Raw genomic sequence first — 14,901 nt, 5'->3', positions numbered from 1 at the left:
CAACACCCAAATTGTGAGGACAAAATAAGAAATTAGATGCAAAATGGACCACTTTTGTATCTAACAGACTGTATTTGAGCAAATGCGAGGTAGACTCTATGGCCCAAAAAAAGAACAGATAATTGTGGGTGGGCCCAAACCCATTCAACTGTGGACAGGTCAAAGTGTGTTAAGGTTTATGAATACTAAACCTTTTACAAAGGTTGCTTTGTATGAGTGATGAATAATTATCTCTAACCATAGAGATAAGGATAACATGATCAAGTTTGTGAGGTTCAACCAAAATCAAATCGTATGAACTAAGAATCAAAATAGAAGTCACTTTAACAAATTAGAAAAAATAGTTTCATGGCCATGGATTAAAGTTTGTATCATTATATGATATGTGTTTGCTTTTTGAAAAATTGTATAGATATTTTTTAAATTGTAATTTGAATATATATACACTTTGAACTAGTATGAGTTTTATATGAGATGTGATATTTGATGTTGCGTTAGTTTGTTTATTTCATCATGTATTTTAATATTTGAAAATTCTTTTTCAACAACTTAAATCCAATCAAATCCAACCTAAAAAAAATAAAAATAAATGGATAGGGTTGGATTTGATCACAAGATCATCAAACCTGCCGGGTGATAAGATTAACCAACAAGCCGAATGAATTGACCAAGGAATTAATTTTTCCTTCAAAGTTGGTTTAATTCAATTTGTGAATAATTCTATGCATAGAGTATACATTTTCAATAAAAATAAAATAAGAAATTATATATTTCTTAACTTTTTTACATAATTTTTTGGATTAACAATCTTACATTATTTAAGAGTTGAAGTTAAGAATAATTTATGTACACTTCATTTTCTTAATTATTTGAATTGTTTTTTTAAAAATAAAATTATAACAATCCGAACATCAAAGTAAATAATACCACAACTTTAAACTCAGAACATTAGCATTATTTATATTAAGGAATTTGTTTCAGTATATCCAATACTAGTAAATATATCATGGTTAGTAAAAATTGTGATATGTTTATAAGTCAAAGAATGATAGATAATATGTGTCTGAGTTCAAATTATATACTGAACTATTCGTCTTGAAATAATTATTTAAAAGGTTATGTAAAAGATGGATTTCATGGGTTGATTGTAACTTTTTTACAATGTGAGCATATGCGTTAAACTAAAAAATAAAAGACAAAGTGAATAATGCAATATAAAGATAATTGATAAAAGGAAGACCGACAAAATAATAAAATACACTATTACTAAAAAGATTTAAAAAAAGTATAAGGTTATTTGTAGAAGTAATGTATTTATGGAAAAATTCTATCAACCTTTTGAAGAAAAAATAATAAAATATATGAAAAGATGTTAAGGAGTTTGTCCTTACATGCATCATTATCAAAAGTTATTTTAATTTTTGTTGGGTTGTGTCTTTTAAATGGCGGAAAGAGTGGTTTCACACTACAGAAAGATACTCAGCACAAAGCAATGAAGCAAAACTTAGAAACCATGAAAATACTTCCTTCACCTTGTTGACTTGAATGGATTTGGGAGAGTAATTGAGAAGATTTGATAAAATTTGAAGATAAATATTTTTGTTGTTTATTTGAGTGAATTTGAAGGTAAATGAAAGTGAATTTGGAAGTAAATTTTTTAATCTATCACGTCAATCAAATCCTACACTAATTCTCACAAACTATACTTTCAAATTCATTCTCACGTCAATCAAATCCTACACTAATTCTCACAAACTATACTTTCAAATTCATTCTCAGTTACCTTCAAATTCACTCAAATAAATAACAAAAAAATTTATTTTCAAATCTACTCAAATTTTCTCAATTATTTTCCCCAAATCTATTCAAAGAAGAACTTAAATATTCACATAGTTAGATCTTAGAAGTATAAAAATGTATGCATGCTATTGTTACGTGTTTGAGTATCTATGTCTGTTTTGGCTGAGACATATTTTTGGTAACTTTTGATTTGTGCAAATAAGAGGTTTCACTTGGTTTCTGCTTTTCGAGTGTATACTATAAAAGGTGGTTCTCCACTGTCCCAAGTTGAATACTTACGTGGATTTCAAGCTTCTTTTGTGCGTTAAAACAAATTGTGTTGAGTCAATTATTGGGACTCATTCATCCTTAGTTTTGTAATGATTTTTTTTTGTTGATGTGATGTTGTGTTACGTCTGTATTCATCAATATATTCAGTCTTATGTTCTACTTCTACTCTCTTTTTAACATTTTCATTGTCATTATTTTCTCGAGTTTATTATTATTTTTATAAATAGAAAATTCTCAATTGCTTGTCATGAAAATTCATTAAGATATTAATTCAATCCTATTTTTATTTTCCATGTAAATTTCATCGTGATGAGAACAAATGATATAATAAGGTAGTCAATCTCAGGGTGAAATATTATGAATTTTTTTAATATGTTTAATTTGTATAAATAAAAATAACAGCTTAATTATTAAATAACATGATTATGATGTTTTTTTGAATTGTGTATAAATAAAATACAATTTAAGGGTTGTCGAGACAAAATGATGAGAGAAGAGAAAGAAGTTGATAATGATAATGATGAGAAGAAGAAAATTATAGATAATGGATAAAAGAATACATGTGTGCAAATGTTAAAATAAGTAGATTGAATAAATTTTAATTTGGATTATAATAAATTATACAAAGAATAATTTATTAATTTACTTTGATGCATTAAAAATTTATTGTCACTCTAATTTTAATTATCAGTATTGAACGTGTTAAAAGTTTGCTCACAAATGGAAAATTTGTTCAAAACAAAAAATTGGGACGATTGGGAAAATGAAAAAAAAAAAGAAAAAAAAGAGATGGAAATTGTTGATACACGAAACTAATTAAGGAAAAGTTTATGGGAGTAAATACATAAATAAAAAATACAATGTAAGAAATATAGTTGAATACTATATGGAAAAAATGAAATTTTTTTCTCAATTTTTCTCTTCTGCCTCAGCAAAAGAGAGAAAAATGTGAAAGCTTTATAAAGATCAAGAAGGATCGTATTTGAATTACTAAACAGTAAAAATATTAAACAATATTAGAATATGTTTTTGAACATTTAAAAAAATTAAGAAAGTTCTAAATATAAAAATAGGCTAAATTAATTTTGATAAATTAAATACTGATAAGAGTACATACTACATTTTGAAAACAATATTGGATTCAATTCAATCTATTTTTCGTTTAATGGATGAATTTGGGAAATTTACTTTATGTGTTGGATAAATGCATGAATTAATTTTCACCCCTTAACACATATAAGTTGGTGGGTGTTTTCACCATTTAAAATTAATTTTCAATAAACTTTAGAATTATGGATGATTTAAACAGTTTTTGATAAAAAATAACTTCTTAAAACTAAAATAATTATAATCATTTGGACAAACATTGAACACTGGGAACTTGATGCATGTCTTTTATGGAGTCATTACCATATTTATTGTAAACAAAACAAAAGGTTTTAATTAGAAAGTAACATGACAACCACCTAAGTGTTTTTTTTTTAAATTTTTTTTATTATGTTTTATCATTTTTTAAATCTACTAGTTATATTGAATATCTTCGTTTGGTTGCATCCACATCCTTTGGCCTACACGTTGTTTCAAATAAGTGTGTTTGACCTACATAGTCTTCCTTCAGCATCATGGTGCCATTAACATTCTTGTGCATTCAACATCACTAGGACACTGTCACTGTGGTCCAAAACCCAACTAGCATATTGGAGGCACATGAAGCCAAAAAAGGCAAGAAAATAATGCATAGTAGAGCCAATAGCCAATAAATATTTTTGCTAACCAAGTAGTTATGTTTTTATTATGAAGTTTGATATTTTTGTTGACCAATTTTTCGTGTCACAATCACTTCAACCATAGTAACATAACTTATGTTTGAAGTAAAATTGAGAAAATTCTATTAGGAATTCCATCACACAAATACCAATTACAGTACACAATAATAAAGGAACACTGTATTACATTAGTTTTTTAACGTTGTTCTAACTCAAATCCACACATGCACTATGATGACATTTTATTATGGCTATCGTAATATTCTTCTGGTAAACAAGTGCATAAGCTACTTTCATCGGTTCTCCCAAAGAGTAAAAATATATATTTATGCAGTTGCAATTGGACCAAAATTTGATGTTTTAAAGGCTTCAAATCTTGGCTCCTTGGCCTGGAACTTGAGCTTAGCATAGAGCTTCATGTAATCCTCAAACACAAATTTTGGGTAGAGCTGGACTTTATCCGCTGTCTCTTTCTCCAACAATTCTGGTGCAGGGTAGATGACAGCATCACTGCCAGGGTTGTAGAATGAGGCTATGGACATTCTGGTCCCATCAGTTTGTGCTATCACACGGTGCTCCACACTCTTGTACTTACCATTAGTGATCACCTGTTTTTTAACCAAGGATTAGTAATATCGTTGCATCTAACTTGTTTGTAGAAATGTCTACTTAGTATATATATATATATGTATGTGTGTATATGTATATATATTAAAGTTACCAATTAAAACTTTTTAAAGTAGTTATTACAGAAATCAATGATGTTCTCAACTACATGGTAATCTATGATAAGATGAAAGTGCAAAAAGCATTTACATTATCATTGTATTCAAATTAAGTTGACAGTTACCTCCAGCTGATCACCGATGTTAACAACGATGGAGTGGCGCATAGGGGGCACGTCAACCCACTGGTCATCTTTGAGCAGCTGTAAACCACTGACCTTGTCATCTTGAAAGAGAAGGACAATCCCACCGGCATCGGTGTGGGGACGAAGACCCTTCACCAGCTCTGGCTTGGGGCATGGAGGGTAGTTGGCAACCTTGGTGCCAAAAGTTGGTCCTCTTGATCCATAGAAGGCCTTTTTGAGGTACCCTTTCTCTAGACCAAGATTCTCACACAACAAGTCCAGCAGCTGCTCTGCTAGCTTTTCTAACCTCAAAGCAAAATCCTTCATCACCGTCCTGCACCATCACTTTATGTTAGATTCATATTGTGAAAGAGATATGTATATACAACAGCAGTTTCAATCCTGAAATTCTGCATTCTCAGCATGCAATGTGTAATGTTATATATGTTTGTTGCAGTGTGACCTGTATTCATCAATGAGATCAGGGACCTCCGAGATGTTTGATTCAGGGAGGTGACGCAAGTGGAAGGTGCTCTCCCAGTCCATATCCTTGACCTCAGTTTGGACAGCCTCTAGACCTTTGCTTGCCATTGACTCCTTGAACCTTTCTTCCATACATTTCCTGTAGTGCTCTTTAGTCAACCTCTCCACAGTGTCCAATATGTCATCGGGTATGCCATGGTTCACCAACTACATAATTTTGCAAGCAAATAGTTAGAAAGGACATTAACTACCAAGAAAACCGCAAGAACTAACTAGCCAGGACATATATTAGGAGGGCAATGTAGAAATGAATTAGGTGAGAGAAGCATGGGTTTTGAGGTACCTCAAAGAATCCCCAGTTTTCACAAGCATCTTTTATTTTCTCCATGGTGTCTTTTCTCTCCTCACCATTGAGCTTCTCAAAGTTGATCACGGGGAAGTTAGTCATTTTTTAAACTCAAAACTCGTTCTCTTTCTCTCTTTCTCTCTTTCTATCTGCCTCTTCTCTATTAGTCTATGCAAATATGAGTTTGCGAGGGTGGTATTTATAGACCTTTAAGATATAAGGCCGACCACAAAAAAGAAAAAAGAAAAAAGAATGTCGCTAAATAATATAAAAATTATGTTGGAATTTGCTTTCTTATGTACGCTTTAGCCTTTAGCACAGTGCAGATCACATAGCAAACGTTTCTTTTGGTTCCGTTGTTGAATTGTCTTGCCACTTAGGTGTAGTTTGGACCCACTTGGTGGCTGATTTGTTCTCTTGACAATTTGACCAGAACAAGAGAGACTACAACACCCTCCAATCAATTCTGAAGTTTTACTTGACCTTTATTTCTGAGTCATATGAAGGTGCTTTCTTGGAAGGAGTATAGGAGTTCCAAAATAATGGCGTCCACGTTTTGAAATAAGTTTGGAAGAAGAATTTGTATTCTCCACTTAATTATTAGCCTCATGGAAGGAGTTTCTTGAGCCAAAAAAGTTAGTAAGATGTGAATTCGATTAATATTTAATCTAGATTAGAAATTTCTAAATTAAAGGAAGCTCACAAAAATGAAATGTTTTTATTGCGTCCATTTTACTCAATCAAGCAAATTCATTATCCATAGTGCATGTGTAAAAAAAGGTTGTGTGGTCCTGAGAGTGCCGTGTCATTCCTATCCAGTTTATTAATTAGCAATTTGTTTAAAATCTTGTTTCATTTTGTACAAGAATATTAAAGCAGCTTTATTTATTTCCTCCTATAGCTTCATAAAGAAGTAAAAGTTGACGAGGTGATAAGGAGATTGAAGTAGAACAAGATTCTTCTGTTTTACTTTCATTCTTATACGAACCCAACCGTGACTACTAGCATTTTAGTGATCGGTCGTGAATTGAGAATTATTTAGATATGATTTTTGTTAAGTTAATTCAAACTTGTAATGCATGCAGAGTGTTGTTGGTTGATAATTTGATTATGTGGAAACTTGTTTATTAACATTTAATTAATTTAGACACTAATTCATTTGATTGTAAACATATATTAGAGATAAAATTTATAAATTAATTATATTTTTTTATTTATAATAGAAACTATTTTATATACTAATAATTTTTAATATTAGTATTTAAATTAATCATTATAATAATTTATTGTTTTTTTCTTAAATTTTTTTTATTCAAATAATGACCACATAAAAATAGCATTGTTAATATCATCCGACTTTATTGACTAAAAGTAGCACTACGAAAATTAAATAAAAAAAAATTAATGGTTGGATTAAAAGAAATAATATATCTAAATTAAAGGCTTAAAAGCATATTGATTTTTAATAAACCTAAAAAATAAACTATTTCAGTAAATTAAATAATATATAGGACTTAATAATATTCTTGATCCCCTAGTCATTAAATTTTGATTTTAACTCCCCTTCCCCTTACTATTTTTAACTGTCTAATTCGTTTATATATATATATATATATATATATATATATATATATATATATATATATATATATATATATATATATATATATATTACTTGATCTTCTAACACTAAATGTTGCATAGAAACAAACATTTTCATTAATATATGTCATTTTACTACTTTAATAATATTATGTTTATCTATCGATAATTAAAAGTTATTAAAATTGATTCTAGAAGCAAAATATAGAAGATGATAAATTAAAAGAGAGATATGATTAAGAAGTTGAGGCAAACAAATAATATGTTTGAAATGATCAAGATTTAAAAAGAGACACTATGCTTTTGCTAAAGAAACAGATTTTATAAAACTATTCTGTTTTGGTAAAAAAAGATGAAAAGAAATAAAAAATATAGTTATTATATTTATATGGTTTGTTTTGGAAGTAAATTAAGAAGAAACAAGTAATTTGTGTGATTTTTTTTGTTAATTGGAGTGGAATAAGAGGAAGTTATCTCCTATTTTTTATTTAGTTTTCAAAGAATATAACTAATGAAATTATGTTAAAGAAACTACTATTTAAAGTCATCTTTATTATATATATATATATATATATATATATATATATATATATATATATATATATATATATATATATATATATATATATATATATTCATATAATTTATTTATTTCTTAATTATCTCTTTTCCTTTCATTGAAATAATTAGAAATATATTTTTATTCTTTTTACTTCTATCACTCCAAATATTATATATCTTGTATTCTATTTCCGTCGTCCCTTTTTCGTCAAAACAAAATTTAAGAATGGATTTATTAAAAAAAAGACAATTTTAAAATTTGTGGACAGTTGCCCACAATCCCATGAATAGGTTTATATAATATTATTCATTTAATCTTATTTGTGTATAATAATATTTAAAATAGGTTTAAAATAAAAATAACATACCATCATACTTATATTAAGTATTTTAAATACAACTAATATTTGCATTACCATAATATTCAACATTCAATATTTTGAAACACAATACTAGAATTAAAAATATATATAATTAATGAGAAACTAACGTCTTAAAAAGCTATTTAAGATTTTATTTCCTAAAAAGTAATAAAAAATCTTGAAGAGTGATGTAAAGCATCTCTAAAACCCTATTTAAGATAGTATGTACAAAAATTAGAATATTAAAAATGTTATTAAGTGTAATGTATGATAACGTGATTAATTACAACTCAGACGATTAACTAAAAACATTTATTGTTATTTGTCCAAGTTGTGATATGACTTTAGCATCGAAATATATAAATATATTTAAACCAAGTTTTTAAATAATCTCGTGGTAGATGAGTTACTTTGGCATCGGAATATATAATTATATATAAACCAAGTTTTTAATTAATCTCATGGTAGATGAGTTAAGTATGTGGAGGAGGAGATCGAGTAGAGAGATACAAATACCAATGAGATCTAGGCCCAACCACATAAGAGATTAATACCATTCTCTATACAAAATCTTAAGAAAATGGGTTAATGGGTCTTTCACCTTTATATAGTGCTTTACTTTCTCATTTTTATCCAATCAGGACTTGGACTTACACTTGAATTATCAACAATCGTTCCCTCGAGAGTGAGTTTCTTTCACATTGGTACACTTCCCTCCAGCGGAAGCATTCTCAATCACAAGTACCACTTCGTATCACCAACCATCGACTCTGATATTATTGTGTAAAAAACTAAATGTGACACACATAAATAATTTGACTCTTTAATTCACTGTGTTCATTTTCATCGAACCTTGACAACTTCTAAATAAGTACAACATTGGGACAAGTACAAATAATAAAAACTAAAAGTAAAATATCAACGAACTCAAAATAAAATATACTTAATCTATCACTATCTTATATCAACAAAGTGAAGTAATCTTGCACCTAAAAATGAAAAATCAAAACTATCTATTTTTATTTTATCTCTATCAAAATCAAACTAAATATTACTATACCCAAAACAATAAAATAAAATTAAAAAAATTATTAATAAACTCTTAAAATTTAAATTTATCCCAACAAGGTGAAGCTAGGTTTAACAAACTCTTCATTTATCTCACCATACATGCATGAATATCAAGATAAAGGAAGACAATTGAGTCTTTTTAACTTAATCTAAATATTCTAATAATATTTAATTTCCATTTAAGCATTTATCAATTTATGTTCTTAACCTTAAATATCTTAAAATATGAAAAAGAGATAGCATTCAGTTTAAAACTAATATATAACTTTTGTGCATAAGAAAACTCTAACATAGCTAGATCATGCGCGACGCTATCAATGACAACTTGAAAAATCATTTTGCGGCCATGAATTTAAGAAAAAGAAAGTAGTTTTCTTGTCAATTTGAAACTTTAGATTTTTTTCATTCATTAAAATTGAAGATCAATACCAAATAATTATCACACCAAAACAACCCTAAAAAAATCCTGAATCACCTCAACGAAACTCCCTTAACTTTGTTTATTGAGTCATGTTCATTCCATTCTTATAGCTTTTTCTCTATTTTGAATGATCAAAGTTTACATCATAATAATAATAACATTAAGCCATCAAATGAATGAAAAAGAAATTATCAAAATTTTAAAATTATTGAACATCTTTAAATGTAAAGTTGCAGTTTGCTTCTCCTTCTGACATGGGTGAGGTTTAGAACAAATGTTACTTGAAATTTGCGTAGAAGTTGTGGGTTTTTTCTTCTTATTAATATATAATTCTATAAGTCTAAATTAATACACGGGTTTGAACGATAAATCTACACTCTAACTTGTTTGATTGAATAGTTGAAGTTGCTTTTAGTGAGGCTCTACGTTAATTTATTCGGAAACGTACACATCTTTCTCACGAGTTTGTTCCACTCTCATTATAATTCAATCTAGAATTCGCTTAAACGATTATGTTTTCATGAATCGTGTTGCTTTATTTAAGAGTGCGAGATGAATAATTTTTAGAACGTAATTACTTTTATTAAAGAAACATTTTATTATAAAATATGTTTTTCTTATTAAAAAACACATTTTATTATTGAAATTTTTTTATTCATTGTTCACACACAAGTTTGTATTGAATTTGAATGTTAGGCTATGCTTTTGAATTTTTTGGATTTATGTTTGTACTTTTATTGTTGTTGATGAAAAATCTTTAACTACCAACTCTTTCTCTCTCACCACCACTTATGGAGAGATAAGGCCTCAATTTTATGTAAGAATTTATTACAAAATAGACCAAAATCCTTCGTTTGTATACAACCATTTCTTACAAAAAGGATAAATATTAAAGTTTCATACATCTCAAATTAAAAATATTAAAAAAATACCGATAAATTTTTAACATGTCATTTTTCCAACACACTAAAAAAAGTTACAAATCTAAAAAAGAATATAGTTAAATATCAAAGAAATTAAACTAAAGGATATTTTTAATAGAGACTTTGTTATACTTCACCGTATAACTTGCTTCATATAGCTATATTTTTTAAAATCGTAACAAAAACAAAACTATCGCACTCGAAAAAACTTGTTAACGTCGCGTTTGGCATAAGAAATGTTCATTGCTTTCCATCACTAGTGGAAAAATAATATTTTATGACGATCTATTATGACAGATAAAAATTATCCATCATAATAGGTTGACCGGTGACAGAATCGTAATAAAAGTAAGACATATTATAACGTAGTTTGTACATCAGTCGTAATATAAAACGCGGTGTCAAACTTGTAAATAAGTTTAAAACCTATTATTAAGTACATATAGACACCTGTCGTAATAATTTTTTTTTATGTATTATGTCTGAGTTTTAAAAATCCGTCATAATATGTAAATTTTTACATTTCCCTCTCCTTTGTCTATTTCTAATTTCACGTTCCCTCTCACTCTCGTTCCTCTCTTCATCTCTTCCTGTCTTCTCTATAAACCGCACACTCCTCCAAAAAAAAAGGAACAGTGACAGGGTTAGATCAGAGTGAATTCATTTGAATGAATTAAGATTCTCTTTTTCCTTTTTTTTTCTATTGTTCCTTTCATTCTCTTTTTCTTGTTCGAAATTGCAAACCCTAGTGTTAGAGGAAACATTGGTGTGAGAGTGAACGGCGTGAGGGAGAGCATCCTGGAGAAAAATAGACAAGAACAAAATTATGAGAGCAAGGTCGAGAATGTGAGGGATAGAGACAACCAAGCTTAGAATTCGAGAAGCATAGGTGTGAAAAGAAGAGGTAAGGCGCGATTCTTCATAGGAGAAGTTCGGGTGAGGAAGAATTCATTGTCAGGTGTGGGGAGATATTTGAGTGTGATTGATTGCTTGTATGTAGTATGCTATGTTTTTCCTTCATTCGGGTCTAATCGTATGTTTGGGGGAAATGAAAATAGGGTAATGATGTTTTGATTCTGTTTGGTTGAATGTACAAAATAATAAGAAGAATATCAAACCCATCAAACCTGCTTCTGTGGAAATACTTAATCGAGTGCAGCTAAATAACACATATGAGACTCTTCGTTCAACTATAAGAGGCATCATCAAATACCCTTTTCAAGCAGAGTTAAACTTCACCAAGGAATTTGAGCAAAGTAAAAGAAGCATTAAGATGGGCTTTTATTGAGTTTTATAACAAGCTTCGACTTCTAAATAACTACACGTAATAGATGCTATCACAATCTCCTTTACATCTGGTATGACAAGGAAATTACTCAACTTTCAATAGTATATGGACATTAATGTAATATTTGGATTTAATATATAGTTTCATGTATAAATGATGTATTAAATATTATTAGACAATTTAATTTTTGAAATGAATTTTATTTTGTTACTTGCATTGAATTTGTTCATTTGAAGCTATATTGATTATAAATTGATTGGATGAGATGATAATAATTTCATTGGATGTCAAACGTAATAATCAATTTTTTTTAAAAAAATATATATTATGACGTACTAAACAATGTACATCATCATACGTTGATCACATATTATAACATACAAAAACTTTTACGTCATAATACCTTTCGCCCTATTATAACTAACAAATGAAAATTTATCATAATAAATTACACATATTATGACGGAGTTCAGAAACTACGTTATAACATGTTAAACATATTATGACGTAAATTTCTGCTATGTTATAAAATACGCAGACGTTATAATATATCATTTTTATGTCATAAAATTGTCATTTTTTCACTAGTGCATGTTTTATTTAAGGAATCATGCTATGAAGAAGAAAAAAACTTAATTAAAATGTGCTGATGTAATATTTTTTTCTTCTTCATATTTTAAGTTAATTTTAAATTATATATGACAATAAATTTATTGATATGTATGTGAAATACTTATAAGTTATATCTTACCTAAATTCTAATTTTTTGATAACATTTTTTACACTAATTAAGCATTGACGTTAAACTCAAGAAAAATATGAAAAATAATTAATATTATTACCTTAATTCATATAATTAGAAATCACCATTTCTATGTAGGATTTAAAATTTCATTACTACTCTTTCAAATCTCAAATCTAACGCTCTCCCATCTTATTTTATATAGGAAGTTCAATTCATATCAGATAAAAATATTTAAAAACAATTAAGAGGGACTAAATTCGTTAAAAAGTGTTTTAAAGAAAACTTATTTTTTATGATAAGAGAATTTTAGTGCAATGATTCATGAACACCAATAATAACAAAAAATCGAAGATAATAAGAAAAAAAAAATGAAAACAGAAACTTTTATGGTATTTGATTTTTTCTAAATTTATATTCAATTAATCCAAGTAATTAAGGATGAATTTTTCAATAAAAATCTTGAAATATATAATTATATGGAACTAGAATAACATATATTATATATACAATACCATTCCAGAAGATTTACCAAAATAATGAAAACACTCCATTACCTGTAACAATGCGAAGATATAAAATCAAATTATAAGAAAAGTAAAGAAATAAATGACCTAATATGTCATGATTATACAAAGAAAATCTAACAGCATGATCATTTTCTGTTAATAAATATGATATTCTAAAAATATGTTTTACAAGAAAATAACAAGATTCTCTTTATTGAAAATTTGATATGCATTCATTCTTCTTTTTAAAATAGTGTTATGGTTACTAACTATAAAATCAATGATGATTAAATATAATCTATTAACATACTTTTGTTCATCTATTTTTTTTATATTCTTCATATATTTTTCTTCATATATATATATATATATATATATATATATATATATATATATATATATATATATATATATATATATATATATATATATATATAACTCTATAATTAAAAAAATATTTGTTTTTTATTTATTTTAATTCAGAAAGATGTGTGAGTTATCTTAATTTTTAGGTTTAATTATTTTCGAGGTTCCTAATTTTGTAAAGAAGTCTCAATTAGGTTCTCAGTTATTTTTTTCTTAATTGGGTCCCTATTTTCCAAAAATTAAAATTATTAGGTCCTTAGTTTCGTGTTGACACTGTTAAATGAGATGTCATGTGTCAGTTTGTGGTTTTTTTTTTTATTTTTTAAATTATTTTTTATTATTTTTATTTATTTTTAATTTTTTTAAAATAAAATTTAAAAAAGCCACATGTCAAACTAATACAGTGCCACATGGTAATGGTAGTGTGACATGGCATTGACAGTGCCACGTGTCATTGTCAGGGCACGTGTCATTGCATTAGTCTCAATTATTTTTCTTGTGTCTCAATGAACCTTTTATTTTTATTTTGTCTCAATTTAGTCTTAATTTTAAAAAATTGAACAATTTTATCCCTCCTCAAATTCAAACAAAATTTAAATTGTATATAAATCTTAACAAATATTTTTATTAAAATTGATATTTTTATTAAATACTTTTAATAATATTAAGTTTAATTATATTTATATTTATTTAATTATATAAATAAATGTTAATTATGTTATTTAAATATACCTATAAGGATTTAAAAAAGAGTGACATAACATGTTTGTGTGAATTTTCGTGGAGAAAATTTTTATAGAAGATCATGAAAGAAGAAACTACCTTTAATTATCATTTTCACGAAAACTTTCTCTAATTTTTTATTTAAAAAAAAGTGAAATTTCAATCAATAATTTTACAATGAGCTAAATCATTTCAAAAATTCACACCACCATGTTATGTCAATGTTTTCTTTTAACTCTTATAGGTATATTTAAAGAACATAATTAACATTTATATAATTAATTAAATAAAAATATAAACAAACTTAATCTAGTTAAAAATATTTAATAAAAATATCAATTTTAATAAATTTTTTTATTAAGATTTACATACAAATTAAATTTTATTTGAATTTGGAGAGGGACAAAATTGCTTAACTTTTAAAATTAGACTAAATTGAGACAAAATAAAAATAGAGGACCAAATTGAGAAAAAATAAAAATATAAGAACCAAACTAAGATGTGGACTGATAGTGATAGGTGGCACTAAGAGTGATACGTGGCACTGTCAGTGTCATGTCACACTGTTATTGCCACGTGGCACAATATTAATTTGACACGTGACATTTTTAATACTATTTTTTTAAAAAAATTAAAAATAAATAAAAAATAAAAATATAATAAAAAATTAAAAAATAATTCAAAAATTCAAAAAAATCAGGAACTGACATGTGACACCTCCTTTAACGGTGTCGGTACGAAACTAAAGGCAAGAACCTAATGACTTTAATTTTTCGAAAATAAAGACTTAATGACTTTAATTTTTTGAAAATATAGAC

General features: G+C 27.1%; 1 protein-coding gene across 1 annotated transcript; it reads right to left on the bottom strand.

The window, feature by feature from the left end:
* Positions 1-4,004: 4,004 nt before the first annotated feature.
* On the bottom strand, positions 4,005-5,697 carry LOC148203126 (1-aminocyclopropane-1-carboxylate oxidase-like). Its single transcript, XM_088105673.1, has 4 exons — positions 5,513-5,697; positions 5,150-5,376; positions 4,687-5,020; positions 4,005-4,444 (listed from the first exon to the last, which is right to left on the bottom strand). The coding sequence occupies exons 1-4, from the start codon at positions 5,615-5,617 to the stop codon at positions 4,163-4,165; spliced, it is 948 nt and encodes a 315-aa protein (XP_087961799.1). The 5' UTR covers positions 5,618-5,697; the 3' UTR covers positions 4,005-4,162.
* Between the last annotated feature and the right edge of the window lie 9,204 nt (positions 5,698-14,901).

Source organism: Vigna umbellata, chromosome 2, assembly GCF_029865625.1.
Source record: "Vigna umbellata cultivar VRB3 chromosome 2, Vumbellata_1.0, whole genome shotgun sequence".
In the NCBI taxonomy this organism is placed as follows: domain Eukaryota; kingdom Viridiplantae; phylum Streptophyta; class Magnoliopsida; order Fabales; family Fabaceae; genus Vigna; species Vigna umbellata.
Note: the sequence above shows the minus strand (reverse complement) of the source record. Positions and strands in the feature narration are given on the sequence as shown.

Coding starts and splice junctions, on each gene's coding strand:
- LOC148203126 (XM_088105673.1), bottom strand. CDS start 5,617: ATGACTAACTTCCCCGTGATCAACTTTGAGAAGCTCAATGGTGAGGAG. Junction 5,021..5,149: donor GATCTCATTGATGAATACAG/GTCACACTGCAA, acceptor GTGATGGTGCAG/GACGGTGATGAAGGATTTTG. Junction 4,445..4,686: donor ACATCGGTGATCAGCTGGAG/GTAACTGTCAAC, acceptor GTTAAAAAACAG/GTGATCACTAATGGTAAGTA.